Source organism: Anabrus simplex, chromosome 1, assembly GCF_040414725.1.
Source record: "Anabrus simplex isolate iqAnaSimp1 chromosome 1, ASM4041472v1, whole genome shotgun sequence".
Taxonomy (NCBI): domain Eukaryota; kingdom Metazoa; phylum Arthropoda; class Insecta; order Orthoptera; family Tettigoniidae; genus Anabrus; species Anabrus simplex.
In genome coordinates this window covers 1099694517-1099710148 of record NC_090265.1, presented here as the reverse complement: position 1 = coordinate 1099710148, position 15632 = coordinate 1099694517, and the positions used below count along the sequence as shown (strand labels likewise).

At 41.0% G+C, this 15632-nt stretch overlaps 1 protein-coding gene across 1 annotated transcript in view; it reads left to right on the top strand.

Annotated features, from left to right (window-relative positions):
* Nucleotides 1–15632, top strand: part of raskol (Ras GTPase-activating protein raskol) — a 220731-nt gene that overhangs the window by 176627 nt on the left and 28472 nt on the right. Inside the window, exons 3-8 of the mRNA XM_067137493.2 lie at nt 6780–6877; nt 10204–10428; nt 12355–12456; nt 12546–12730; nt 13751–13920; nt 14631–14793. Coding sequence (XP_066993594.2) covers nt 6780–6877; nt 10204–10428; nt 12355–12456; nt 12546–12730; nt 13751–13920; nt 14631–14793 — 943 coding nt within the window. The remainder of the gene's footprint in view (nt 1–6779; nt 6878–10203; nt 10429–12354; nt 12457–12545; nt 12731–13750; nt 13921–14630; nt 14794–15632) is intronic.

The following is a 15632-nucleotide window of genomic DNA, read 5'->3' as shown; positions in this document are numbered from 1 at the left end:
AAATGAGTATTTGGGATAAGAATGCGGGAAGAGACACTATGGCAGATGCGATTACAGCCCACGAGAGCCAGCTAACCTAGTGTCGAACCTTATTAAAGCGTAGGATATGTTAAGTTAGTTGCAGAATGTATTATTATTCATAATAGATAGATGACGTAACGTTCAGAAGCTCATTGCTCCATACCTCTTAGGTCATACGTGGATACTGCAGAGGGTATATTAGTGGGACAAGGTTATAACATTGTAAGTGACTTATCACAATATGATGTATGGGTCTTATTACCTTCCTTATGATGCCTGCCTTGGTCATCGAGGTCGGTCTGCTTACCAGTTTGTATCTCTCAGATGCCCAGAGCAAAGCAGTTTCGATTTTGCACGCCTGTTGATACAGTGACCATAGACCTCAGGATCAACAGTTTTATATGGACTCTGAATTCCAGGGATGTAACGTAATTTCGGAATTCTCACATGCATTAGTTGGGATTCCAACCGCGACTGTCTTAGTTAGAGGCTAGTGATGTTACAGAGCTATCACATCCTTCTGTTAGATGCTCTCAACTGTTTGCATTTCACGATTTCTTTTTCGTTTTTTCTGTAGCCTCATACTAATTTTGATAAACTGCCTATGTCGTAATCCACCACCTTCCCTGCTTTGAAAAAGAAGACCATATGCTTAAGGTTCTGTCAGGTGCTATCACATTTAAGACACACCTGAGTGCTGGAATCTTTCTTTGAAAGAATACGATATTTCCTTTTTTCTTTCCAGAATTTTCCCCGCTATTGGGGCTGACACTAAATCTAGATTAAGTCCAGTTTTACGGCCGGATGCCCTTCCTGTTGCCAACTCTCTCTCTCTCTCTCTCTCTCTCTCTCTCTCTCTGAGGGAATGTATTCACTATTGCGTGTTTCTGTGGTGATTGATTGTGTAGTGAATTATATGTAAATTAAAATTTATATATTGAACGCAAAACCCAGTCTCCGAACCAGAGGAATTAACCAGATAGGTTAAAATTTCCGCCCCGGGAATCGAACCGGGCCGTCGGAACCGAAGCCCGGTTCGCTGACATTTAACCAAGAATATGGACAAAGAGGATATTCCATCCTGTAGTAATACTGATATGGGGTCTCTCCCATGTAAACCCTCTTTTAATACTAACCGACTGCGCTGGAATTTGATCCCACAACCACGAGGAGTTGATTCGTGAAGCGCACTTTGAGTTAAAACGAAACCTTTAAGCGCACTAACGTACGTGGCAAGTGGGGCCGTAAAGCGCACACATTAAATGTACGATGAGAATCAAAAGTATTCGGACACTTCAGCATTTTCAATATAAAAAGATAATGCTCTCGCTCCTACGGATAGGAAATGAAATTGGGCATGTCAGGTGTATTAATAGTCAGGTTACTTCCGAAAACAAATGGGATTTGTTTACTAGTCCGTGTCATGTCTCTTATACAGGGACATTATTTTATCTATTCCGGGGATTCTCACTCGCCGGTCGCCTGTGCTGTTAGCCTGTCTCCCGCCAAGCAATTTGCCGTAATGCAACCAGCGCGTGTTTTCGCACAAGATTTCCTGTTCCAATATGTATATACACACGCTCACGTAAAGAAAATGGCATTGGAACCACACATTGAGGACTGAACACGTGAATACTTGACTAAACCGAACCTTACGCTGATAAAGCTCTCAGCAGACGGCATAGGAGGGGAGCTTGTGGCGCCGAGAAGCGCATAACGGCAAATTGCTTGGCGGGAGACAGGCTCGCAGCGCAGGCGACCGGCGAGTGAGGATCCCCCGAATAGATAAAATAATGTCCCTGTACAAAACACCAATTGGAGAGAGTGGCCTATTCCACACTTCAAAAGTATTCGGACACGTACCGTACTGAAAGAGAGAAACAAATGAGTGTTTACCGTCACTCACGCGTTTCAGAACCGCACGGCCAACTCGCCCGGTCAAACCCCAATTAAGATGTCTTTTGCCCCCACGTTCTCTCAACACGATGACGATTCTCTAGCGGAACACGTTGAGTTGATCGAAATTACTTAGGCACTATGTAGTCGATTGCATACAGTTTGTGCAGATATACGGACACCGGTTGCCATCGAGTAATTTCGTAATATCGTCGAGCTGTCGAAGTTGGGTCTCCTCTGCGCTGTTACGCGGATATACTAATGCCATTTGTACCTTCCCTCGGTCTGTCGCTCACATCATTGGTTTCACGGTACCTTTTCCACTGCACTTTGGGTAACCTGTACGATGCGTGATACTAATGATTGTGCACCCTGAATTAGTTTACATTCTGGCTCGGTCAAACTGGGAAATACGCATTGCACATGAAACGTGAATACTAGTTGGAGACCATACACTACAACCAGTCTTCACCAGAGATGTCTTCGTTCACCCCAGGCTCAACACAGACTATAAGCAGCGATATCTGCTGTATTGTAAACAAGCAATTGAATTACTTGTGAGCGGGCGAGTTGGTCGTGCGGTTAGGGCCGCGCAGTTGTGAGCTTGCGTTAGGGAGTAAGTGGATTCAAACCCCACTGTCGGCAACCTTGAAGATGGTTTCTCGTGGTTTCCCATTTTCACACCTGGAAAATGCTGGGGTTGTACCTTAATTCAGGCCACGGCCGCTTCCTTCCCACTCCTAGGCCTTTCCTATCCCATCGTCACCAGAAGACCTATCTGTGTCGATGCGACGTAAAACAAATTGTAAAAAAGAATTAATTGTGTGTATCCAGAGCTCTCTACCACTTACAGCAGGACTACACACGCTCTCCACATAACGTGCCTAATCTCACAATATTCCAAACTTTTCTTGACGTTTATAGGCCTATACCTCAAGTCTTACATTTGCAAAGTATTGAAGTTTGTCTAATTTACCCATTCCATAATCCAGCAGTGAAGCAGAACAGAAGTCGCAGTTCTGGATATTTTCGATTGAATGCAGAATGCACCTTTGTTAACGGAATCACAGGGCTGAGTGGTTCAAATGGTTGAGGCGCTGGCCTTCTGACCCCAACTTGCTAGGTTCGATCCTCAGTGCAGTGGTATTTGAAGGTGCTCAAATACGTCAGCCTCGTGTCGGTAGTTTTACTGGCACGTGAAATAACTCTTGTGGGACTAAATTCTGGCATCTCTGTGTCTTCGAAAACAGTGAAAGTAGTTAGTAGGACTTAAAGCCATTGTTATTATTATTATTATTATTATTATTATTATTAGTTAACAAAATTTCTTTTTGGGACAGTATTTTCTGCGATTTGGAGCAGCTCATCGACTCCATGATAAATATCTGGTTCTGATGAGAGTAAAATTGTTCATTGTACTGTTTGTGGTAGGTCTATATTCCATTAGAACTTCTAGGCTGAAAACCGAAAGGCTTAAAAAGTACATGACGTTGGTGGGAAACGACAACGTGGAGAAATATAGGCGCCGTAAAAGTATTCGGTGAAGGGCAGCTTCATTCAGAAGAGGTGCTTTACATATTAGATCACTAGTTGACAATAAAGGTAGACTGCCGGGCTGAGTGGCTCAGACGGTTGAGGCGCTGGCCTTCTGACCCCAACGTGGCAGGTTCGTTCCTGATTCAGTCCGGTGGTATTCAAAGGTGCTCAACTACGTCAGCCTCGTGTCGGTAGATTTACTAGCACGTAAAAGAACTCATGCGGGACTAAATTCCGGCACCTCGGCGTCTCCGAAAACCGTAGTTAGTGGGACGTAAAGCCAATAAAATTATTATTAATACAGGTAGACTGAAGTTTTTTGTGAATTTTCCCTGGAATATTCATTTATTGTCTGTGTCAAGTGGGAAGCTGTTTCCGTTGTGGTTGTTTTTATGATGAAAACATATTTTGGCTTGGTGCAAGTGATACTTAACGCAGTGAAATTTTCCACGGAGTGGAGAGTAGCGCATTAAATGATTAGAAACTGGGTCTAACCATTGTCGTCTTGGTCTCCCTGTACGTCTCCATTACAGAGTCCATTATTCTTCTAAGACCGGGCGAGTTGGCCGTGCGGTTAGGAGCGCGCAGCTGTGAGCTCGCATCCGGGAGATAGTGGGTTCGAATCCCACTGTCGGCAGCCCTGAAGATGGTTTTCCGTGGTTTCTCATTTTCACACCAAGCAAATGCTGGGGCTGTACCTTAATTACGGCCACGGCCGCTTCCTTTCCATTCCTAGGCCTTCCCCGTCCCATCGTCGCCACAAGACCTATCTGTGTCGGTGCGACGTTAACCAAAATAGCAAATATTCTTCTAGGTGACCTATCATCCTCCATTCGCCTCACATTATACCATCACCGAAGGTGGTTTATGCGTACAGCATCTTCAATCGACTTAATTTCTAACCTAGCCTTTATGTCCTCATTCCGAGCACCCTCCAGTCATTGTTCCCACCTCTTTGCACCAGCGATCTTTCTCGCTACTGTCAACCGAAACTGTTTTCACATATGCCAAAATTGCCAAATTCTGTGCTTGACGCGTCAGTATAACAGTTGATCCCTATGCTGTAAAAGAAAAAGGAAAACTTGCCTCAGTGAGTATCCATCCCGCACTGTTGGAGTTTGAAAACCACCTTTTAATCATTGAGTTACTCGGTCAGTCTAACTTACTTTATGAGGACGTATGAATTCCGCAGTTCTTTCCTAAAGCGCTAGCCATGATATTTGACATGCCACCTGATATTTGAACATATGGCTGTGTGACATTTAGTAATTGTCAAGGCAGACAGTATGTGTCTTAATGGTGGTGAATCATTCATTAGTACTAGCTTGAGCCTTATTCAGCTTGTTAACGTGGCAACATTGTGCTATATTATCTGTGTAATAGGGGGAGGGGCTGTAACATTATAGTGCGTGATCTAACGGAGGAGGGAAAGTTGGCTGCATTGCGCCATGGAAATGTGAGCAGCTGGGAAGGATTTGTTGGTTGCCCGCTCAACACAGAACATCGGGTTGTGCGTGGCCTTACATTGGAGTTCTTGCATTCCTTCACGATACATTGCTTGCATAGTAACATGTATATTTCATGCTTCTCTTCAGTTTTCGGCGTGGAACACTCTTGATGCTCTTGTGAGTAGTTTCAACACAATTTTAACTTTTCAAGTTCATTCTCAGGATGCTAATAATTACTAACAATCTTGGCTTTTCACGGAAGCTGATCAGTAGTTATAGCAGGTCGCTCGTTTGAGTGGAATGCTCGTGATGTACACGAGGACTATGGTTCTGAACCTTGTGTTAGCAACTTTCAACATCCATAGTGAGCACGGTTTCTCGCTCGCACCTTGCAAATGTCAGGGTGGTAAGTACGCGGCTTCTTTTCTGTTCCTAACCAAGAACAGTCCACACCTATAACTTTCCTTATAATCATGTTGTTTTTGCTCTTAAAATAACATTTACGACCCTTTCACTTTCTAACCATGCTAGACGTTATCTTATTTGTAGGGCTCACTGTAATCAAGCCTTACAAAAACGTTTCTTTACTTAATTCTAAATTCTATGAGTGAGGGATAATATGAGAGTTTACTACTATTACTAAAATGTTTTCATTGCTTCCCTGAAGGGGGAGGCGGGCCTCTTAGGAGGGGACGCCGTCTCTCAGGCCGGGGGATTTGTTACGGTGGAGGAGATGCTCGGAGGTGAGGGGTTTGGCAGCCGTGGCCTATACTAGGATCTGTCCCGACATTCTCTTTGGTGGAGGAGAATGGAAAACCATTCTCAGGACAGCCGACGGTTGGGGCCAGCCGTCGAGGTCCAGCCTTTTCCCGTCTCTCGAATGCAGAGGCGTAGAGCCACGGTGGAGCCGTAGCCACCCCTTCTCTGCTTGGTTGGCCTGTCAGAGTGCAGAGCTGCTGGACCACGGACCAGCCGTGGCCACTTGAGGGCCTAGAACCAATGAGAGTTTACTACTACTACTACTAGTACTAAAAACGTTTTCATTCCTCCCCTGAAGGGGGAGGCGGGCCTCTTAGACGGTTACGCCGTCTCTCAGGCCGGGAGATTGTTACGGTGAAGGAGATGTGCGGAGAAGATGAGGGGGTGGGCGGCCGTGGCCTACACTACGAACTGTCCCGGCATTGGCCTTAGTGCAGGAGAATGGAAAACCACGGAAAACCATTCTCAGGACAGCCGACGGGTGGGGCCAGGCGTGAAGTCCAGCCCTGTGCCCCAGTCCCGTCTCCCGAATGCAGAGGCGTAGAGCCGTGGCCACCTTTCCTCTGCTCGGTTGGCCTGTCAGAGTACAGAGCTGTTGGACCACGGACAAGCCATGGCCTCTTAAGGGACGAAACCCAAGGGCCGAAACCCACTCTGCATCTACCGACCAATGAGAGTTTGTTAATCTTGTGATATTATTTTGTAACTTCTCGACCAACAATGAGAGCAGATAAGAAATAAAACTTTTAATAATCACTTCTACTTGGAAGATAGAAATTCATGAATTGTCTGTATCACCGTCGTAAATTTACGTTCGTGAAAGGACAAGGACATTTAAATCTTATCGCTGGGCTGAGTTGCTCAGATTCCCGAAGTGACGGCTTTGATCTCGGTTCAGCCCGATGATATTTGAAGGTGCTTTTATATGGCAGCCTGTTTATTACCGGCTCCCCGAAGTCTCCTTAAACTACAAAAGTAGTTCGTGGGGCGTAAAACCAATGACATTAGTATTGAATTCTTGCTAATTACTTCTCTTCCCTTCTGTGTATATTTATTTATTTAATTTATTTATTTATTTATTTATTTATTTAATGCCGATTTTATTTTACTTTGTTTCAGAACTTCTTCTCGAAGCGTTCGTTTCGATCTAACCCACTTAAACGCACCAAAAGTGTCACCAAGCTCGAGAGGAAGCGAGGCATTGTTGACGCCGACGGGTAAGTTGTCAGTTGTGGAGGTGAAAGTTTAATTCTATTTTTGATTAGCGTTTGTGAGTATTTAAACTGCTACATATGCATTTTTATTTCAAAACTGGATAAGAATGTTATCAGTAATCTTATACCTACGTTCTTGCTGTCATCAAAATTAATATTTATTTTGACCGATCGATAAAATTACATTTATAGTATCGTTTCAGAAGGTGATGGAAACGGCTACATATTGTTATATAATATTTACTTCAAGATTGGATGAGAATATCATTCATCAGTAATGTCATACCTACATATTTCATCCATTTTTCAACCTGGTTCAACTAAAAGTGGAATAATTAAGTAAATAGTCGACATAACTGTATTTATTGAGTCGTTTAAAAACGTGATAGAGACATTTACACTTTAATAATAGTTATTGAGCCCTTTATGATAACTATACAATTAATACTTTATGCATTAGCTGTACATATGCCATCTCATTTATTTATGTATTTCTTCAAGAAGAGATTCTTCATATTGGGTGTCGTATAGCAATAGTCTACACGATATTTACCTCCTGTGTCTAAGTGTTGGGATAGCATGATAGTTGTGCGGGACGTCACACCCACTTAAACGAACCAAAAGTGTCACCAAGCTCAAGATGAAGCGAGGCATTGTTAATATTTTGATGTTTGAAGTCACAGGGTTCTTTGTAACAACAAATTATATGCTCTCGACGTCACCATTTCTGTGACAAAAGTGATATCGAGTCCAGTTGACCTCCTGAATCTGCCATATCTTGCTCAAATCCTACAAGTTGAGCCTCACTGGAATAACATTTCCCAAAACTCTGCCTTCTATCAAACCAGTTAGTAATTTTGCAAATGTATCTAGTATAATCAGAAAATGCTTTCCCAGGCCTTAGTTGGAAGAAGGAAAGGCCCGTCTAATGAGGATAGTAATAGGTGGATTAATATAATCGCTTTTCAATCAAACACATCCCAAGGCTGCATCATAGACTCGTGAGATGCAACATGATGTATATTTAGGGCAGACACTTAAGTTCAGTCAGTGATATAACATATTTTCTTGCATCCGAGAGATAGTGGGTTCGAACCCCTCTGTCGGCAGCCCTGAAGATGTTTTTCCGTGGTTTCCCATTTTCACACCCAGCAAATGCTGGGGATGTACCTTAATTAAGACTACGGTAGCTTTCTTCCCATTCCCAACCCTGTCCTATTCCGTCGTCGGCACAAGGCCTCTCTGTGTCGGTGCGACGAAAACACATCTTTTGTAAACTGAACTGGAACTGTATAAGGTAATCTGTTAAATCAAGGGAACGGACGAGTTCCGCAATTAAACAGGAACGCAACAGATCCATTTCGAGTCCTACTCAATACCCAAAATTGTCACCAAAACAACGCAAGTTTCCCCGAGTGCTGTATTAGTCAATCACTTGTGAGTGAGAGCTGAATGTTCCGGTCCATAGACATTTAGCGGCCCCCTTCAGTCGTGACTCGATAAACAATGGCTCGACCTACTTATTGTACCGTAGAGCCAGGCCATTTCATTAGATCAAATGCGTACTGCGTAAAAGATGGTATGAAGTGCATCCAGCTCCTGAAACAGGTCTCTGTATGAAGTGTGCGCATTTACGTCGAGTGAAGTACAGATAGCTTTTAATAAACCTCTTACGACGGATATCCACTATCGCCTATGGTGACATGGTCTGGGGGGCAGTAACACTCAGGAGACCCGAAGTTCGAATTCCGACACTGACTGTAGCTATTCCAAATGTGGTCTTCCACTCTTACTCCAGGCAAATGCCAGTTTTGAACCAGACACGCGTCATCTATTCCACTTCTAGAGTCACGTAATTACATTCACATTGCCTCAGACAAGAGCATCAGTTTCTAATCATCAGATTGTATTTTTTCCTTTTCTCAAATGTGCAGTCTCAGTGAAATTCTGGACATTCCTTCAGGAATAATATGCAGTTATTTCGTTGTTCACAACAATTGCAGGCAATGTGAAGTGCGGCAAGGATGATGTACTGTAATGCATGCTTTTTGTGTCTGTTTCCGTAAAACAGCAGATTTTTATGAATAGGCGTTGAGTGCGTGAAAGACCATGGAAAGTTGCGGATCAGTTTTCTCTCTTGCTACGATGACAACCACACGAAAGAGAGTGCCTCCCCCTCGATCCACGTGTCGAAACTTGGAGACTGAGAAAGTCTGGTGAGGGAAAACTAAACTAGTCTCCCGTGCAGTTCTCACTCGACAACCTGATCAGGTAAGGAAGGAATGAGATCCATTCAGATGAAATCTACTCACCAGTTTCTCTAAGTGTGGTTCTTGTCTTCATTTCTTATGGAAAGGCTGATTTCTCAGAGATGAACTTTCTAAAAGACATCAGCCAGTATGCATAGGTGTTTATATGGGAGGCTCTTAACTCGGAGAATGGACCAGCAAATCCTTACTGCTCTCGTTCTACAATGATTTTGAATTTCTATTGCCAAGTTGTGAACTATGAAGGCTTTCAGATATCTGGAAGTCTTCGTCGTCTTGTGCGCAAATTATCTGATGTAGGCATACACCATAGTCTTTTACTGGCAGTGATATGTTCATAGTTTTACTTTGATCTTCGCTATTATGTCACTGAATACAGCCTGTTTAACATTACTTATGTCGTTTGGTGAAACCTGGCATTATTCCGAAGAGATAACTTGGCTGAACATTTTAAAGACCAAGTTATAGTTGTATTGTCCACCTGCTTTGCAAGAACTGTTTATGTATCTCGACCTGGTGGAATTTGCTCGAATTTTACCGGGGTTTACTTCCAACCAGATATGGATATTTTGATTTAGTCTCCCCTCCACCCCATTACTTCACTCGCTACGTTCATGAGTTATTTGTTCCTTACTTGATCAGTTGTTTCTTCTCCTTCTTCTTCTTCTCCTTCGCCTGGTGCCTGAAATATTTCTACATAGGTCTGAAATAGTTTCTGTGTAAATGCCGGGCTGAATGGCTCAGGCGGTTGAGGTGCTGGCCTTCTGACGCCAACTTGGCAGGTTCGATCCTGGCTCAGTCTGGTGGTATTTGCAGGTGCTGATATATATATCTGCCTCGTGTCGGTAGTTTTGTTGGCACGTAAAAGAACTCCTGCGGGACAAAATTCCGGCACATCGGCGTCTCCGAAAACCGTAAAAGTAGTTACTGGAACGTAAAGCAAATCATATTATTATTTTCGTGTGAACGGATTTATGAATGACCAATATGTTCCTTATAATCTCAAGTTTCTATGTTTGTATGCGTTTTTTCTTACACTACTGTCATTGTCAACCGTTTCAGTGTCGGGGTACCGCCACGGCTGCGCACGTCTCGCTCACACGAGAGCTTGCTGTCTGGTCAGAGCGTGATGCAGACCCTGGACTTGGGAGCTGGTGGAGTGGAGATCAAACCTCTACATCCCTCAGTGTTGGGAAGAGAACACTGTTTCCAGGTGACTCTGCCTGCAGGCACCCCTCGCTACTTCTCATGTCGTACTGCTGACGAGCGGGACAAATGGGTTCACAGGTAAGTTACCATGGAAGGAGACAAAAATATACGGGTGAGCTGGTCGTTTTAATTGGTATTATACTTATGTATTCTCTTAAAATATATACTGAAACAGACGTTTTTGTAGCTTCGCGCTCTGAGATGTGCTTCACAAGTGTGTTGAGTGGTTCATTCTCAGTTCTTTACGATTGTTCTGTCTGTTACGTTCTCCAGCATTCCCCCGCTCGTTTCAATAGCCGAGGCGACTACACATACAGTATGTCCAAACCTAATAATCATAAGTGCACAAATGTCTCCAGATTATTATGCAGTTTATCAGACCCTGGTAAGCTCATCCGTGAGATGACCAAAAATGTCTCAGGCTTCTAAATTGAATAATTAACTGCTACAATAGTTCCTTTGGTATCTGGGACAAATCCCACTCAGCCAATGAATTATGTGAGGGATTTATTGTAAATATTGTTGGGATGCAGGAAGATTGGTACATCATCTCATCATAAGGCTATTTACGACTTTTAATGGTACACATGAGTAGGCCGTAAAACAAAAGGATGTGGACTACAATTTTTGGAAGGTAGTATGTAGGCCAAAAGCCAATTAACAATTTAATACTTTTTGGAAGGTACCTAACCCTTCCGAATGCTATTAGCAAAATGCCAAGAGTATGGAAGTAGGACAAAATAAAATTGTAACTAGTTTGTAATTTGAAAACATTCTCATTATACATTTGTTTATTTTGCTATTGAGGTCAATTATTTCCAGATTGGGGTTAATGTTGATTTAATAGGCATATTATTTCTTAGACTTCCTTCTGTGAACAGTATTTAATGCACAAGGAGAAACGTGCCCATTTTTGGTCTTTAAATGTCTCCCACATTTTTTGCTAGATGACACACAATTTAAATTGAGAGTTTTTATTTATTACTGTAATAAGATGAATGTACACTTACCATATTTCTAGATAGTTTGGCGTATTCACTTGTATATCCTCACATGGAAATTTCACCTAGTCACATAAAATTGGGAAGGGCATTCGGCCTCATACCTCTGTCCTATCTAAAGCTCTACCATACACCTATCTGTTATGAAGTGCTATATTAATGCCATAAGACTCCTAAAAATCCATCATAATGTGTTTTGATTGCCTTGTCGAGGGCAATATTAATACTGTATATTAGCTTCAACTTTTCACTTAGTTGACTTGTAATATAGTTTAAATTTATTTCCAGTAGATTATCAATTTAAACGGTGTTAAAAGCTACTTATAAGTAAATAAAATTACTTATTTCATCCTAGGCATTTCTGGTCTCGTTGGATCCACTTTTACTGATTTTTGGATGAGGGTATAAGGCCGGATGCCTGCCCTGATATTGCGTGAATATTTTAGATAAAAATTCCATGCAGTGATCCGCACAGATTTGAACTTTGATTTCCTGGGTGGAAAGCTGATGGTTTTGTCAATTTACCCCATAAAAGAATGAATGAACATCAAATTGAAAGCATGATAATTATAATAGTTAAGCTGTTACAACTGGGAATGGACATTTCTTCACTCCAGTTCTTTCTTTTTAAAAATATTTGCTTCCATCTATTTTACTACATTACTGCTTTTGTAAATTCCATGTAATTTAATCTTAGAAGTGGACTAGTAACATTTAATTTGTATTCTAATGTTTTTCATTCTGTTCCTTATCCAGTGTAGTAAAATATGCAGGTGGAATATAAGCTCCAAATTTGTTTCAATTCAAATTCGTTCTTCTGTAATATGCTCATAGGCCAAAAGCCTATTAAAATAACAATGAATTAGATTTTTACTGTTTCATTCATCATGCATATTTGACTGTTCATTATTTTGCTGTGTAGCTCTCTTATATTCATTTGTCCTAATTTGATCTAAAGGCTGTAGATGATTGTTTTATATTATAAGAAAATCTCTATTTGCAGTCTGAGGAAATCTGTTCAACCCGATCAGGAGCACATCCGCCGAACAGACAACTCCTTGAAAATATGGATTCTGGAGGCTAAGGGCATACCAAACAAGAAACGGTGAGGATTTAAAATAATATGGATGATAGTGTCTCTACATTCTCTATTTCTGCTGTGTTATTAGTCCATTTGAACTTTAATTGTTCCAGATACTTTTGTGAACTCTGTCTGGATAAGACTCTGTACGCTCGTACTTCGTCAAAACAGAAAGGAGATATGTGTTTCTGGGGTGAGCACTTTGACTTTCACAACCTGCCCATGGTGAACATGATAAACGTCAATCTGTTTCGAGAAGCTGACCGCAAAAAGAAACGAGACAAGAATGTGCTTGTTGGTGAGTCTGGTTCTTTGTCATTGTTATTATATTACTTGAAAGAATTCTGGCCAATGCATGTGGGATTTAAAAAATAAAGTCGCATCGTCGTGGTTCACATTCTATGTAACACTAGATGTTAATTCTATTTTATCTGTGATCCTTTGTAGCAGCAAAGGTAATAAAGTTTTCATTTCAGCTAATAAGATCTCTTAGGTCCTGGTTGATATCCTATTGTCAGGCTGAATATCTCACTTGACATTGTGTGTCTAAGAGAAAATTAGTTGCATAGAATTAAAGAACTGACCTCTTTGTGTTATTTTTCTCATGTTTAATGTGCCATGTTAGCACTGTTGTACATTTTTAGTATTTTCCACATCAAGTTTTTCCATACGTCATAAGAATCCAACCATGTCTGAGCAGAGAACTAAACACCAGAACAGAGTTGAAATCCATTATTTATTTTTTTGGGCTTTGTTGATGGAGAATACTTTGAATTTGATACATACCGGTATCTAATTTTGAGATAATCGCATACTTCTTTGCATATTTCTTTCTTACTTTCAGAGCCAGAAATATTTCAAATTAGAGGTGATTATTTCATGTTTAAAGCAGTATTTAACAAGACTACTAAGGAACATGTCACAAATTTTGTGGACTGTATGAGCATGAAATGTAGTTACTGCTGTGTCGAAGGTCTGAGGTTATACCTTGCAATACTCCTGGAATTGTTTTTCTCAATGTAGAATTCTGAGTAATCATGACATATTTAAATTCAAAATTAATTTATCTTCATAGCCAAAAATTTCTTTGGGAAACACAATGCTTTCCTGCTTCAGATATTCTATTCTCAACTGTTTGGCTGAGTATAAACTATTGTAATTTTTATTTTATTTTGGGTTTGTTTTACATTGTATATTATAGAAGGAAATTTAAGTCGAGGAAATTTAACTTTAGTGCATGAAGGATATTGTGTGACAATGTACTTAATCTTTTAGAAAATCCATTTTTGTTAACATGATGTGATTATATCTGTTACAGGAAGTGTCAGTATTCCTGTCCATGAAGTGACATCAAGGTACCTGATAGAGAAGTGGTATCCTGTCCTGTCAGAGAAGGGACTGTCCAAAGACCCTCCGTCTTTGAGAGTAAAGTGCCGGTTTCAGTCAGTCGACATCCTGCCAGTCCAAGTATATCAGGAGTTCCTACAGGTATAGTCCATTCATTCCCATTTTGCAAGATTCTTCACCATTTGGTCCATTATATGAATGATTACTCCAGCCTTTCTATACAGGATTAATCTTCTATGTTCTTGCTTTATTAATAACTATATTCTGTAAGAAAGAAGTGAGCTGTCAGACAAAATTATCTTTTCATCAGTCAGCTTTCTGACCAACTTTACTATATGGGAGTGAAAATTCAGTGTCAGGATATTTTATTGATAAATTCTAGGTAATATACATACAGGTAGTGAGAATGCTTGCTGGTACAAACAAGTCAGAACCATGGCAGTAGGGTACTGTGAATAAGGCAAAGTTAGGAATGACCTGATGGATGAAACTGTGTGTATAAAACGGCCTTGGTGGTGGGTTTATGCAAGATGAATAGAGGACGATAGATTGCCTTCAGGAATAATGGATATGGCCACCAAGATTAAGTGGAGCAGAGGGAGAGCAAGGCAATAATGGTCAGACTCTTTTTAAGGGTAAGGGGTGTGGAATTAAATGATTCCCCAGAGCTACTTGTAAATACAGGTATGTGGAGGTGCATAGGTAATACACAGAGGCTTGTGGACTGAATGCTGAAAGACATAACATTTTATAATGAAGATGTATGTATCCATGCTTTAAATACACAAAACAATCTAGAAAATATGCCACTGGTAGTAGCCTATGTGAATATATTGTTTGTTTTTTACCAGTTCCTGAAGACAGACTACAAGGCTCTTTGTGAGATCCTGGAGCCGGTGGTCAGTGTGAAGGCGAAAGAAGACATAGCCACATCTCTTGTCCACATCATGCAGCGGGAAGGGATGGCTAAACAGTTCCTGGCGGACATTGTCATGATGGATATTGACCGAGTTGGTGAGTACTGTTTCAAAATCGTAAAATAATATGGACATTTGAATAATTTGTTGTAACTGAAAGCACGCAAGCTAGTAAAATAATTTAAACTAACAATTCAGTTTTTTAAAGGAGAGATCCATTTTAATTTAGTTCAGTGATAAAAATTCAAAGTTGTTTCTTACATGAAACCTTCAGTCTGATAATTTTGCTCAGCCCGACTGAGTTGAGGACTGTCATCCACTTACTTCTTAACTTGTGAATTTGTAAATTACCTGTCTGCATTTCTGCTGGTATCTTGGATATTGATAGGGGAGCAGCCTAACTTTTCCACTGTTCATTAATCATTGAAGTATGATAGCATTAGCACGTAGACAGTCAGCTTGGTGCAAGTGCTGAGGTTCTCTATTCCGTGCTAATAAACATTCTTGTTACTGGAGAATAGAGGGATAAATCAATGGGTAAAATTTCTGTGTAATTTTTTTTAAAACGAGTGAGCAATTATGACCATAATTTCCATGGGCCAAAGATCCAATGGCCAAAATTTTATGGGCAAAAAGATCTGAAACCTACTATATACAGTATATGTTCAATATCTGTAATGAGGTAACTCTAGACTGTCACTTTCTGTTCATCCAGGATGGTGTTCTAAACGTTACCCAACTTGTCACAATATCTCACACTGTCACTAAACTGCACAATTGGTGATAAGTAATCTATGTTCTCTACCCTATGATAGGCTATGTGGTAGTTGGTCTTCTGGACTGATAGATGGTATAAAATAAATTTTTGTCTCCAGTTTGCTTAATAACAGCTGTGCTTGGGAGCTGAAGCAAAACTTACCATCGCAAGCATTAGTG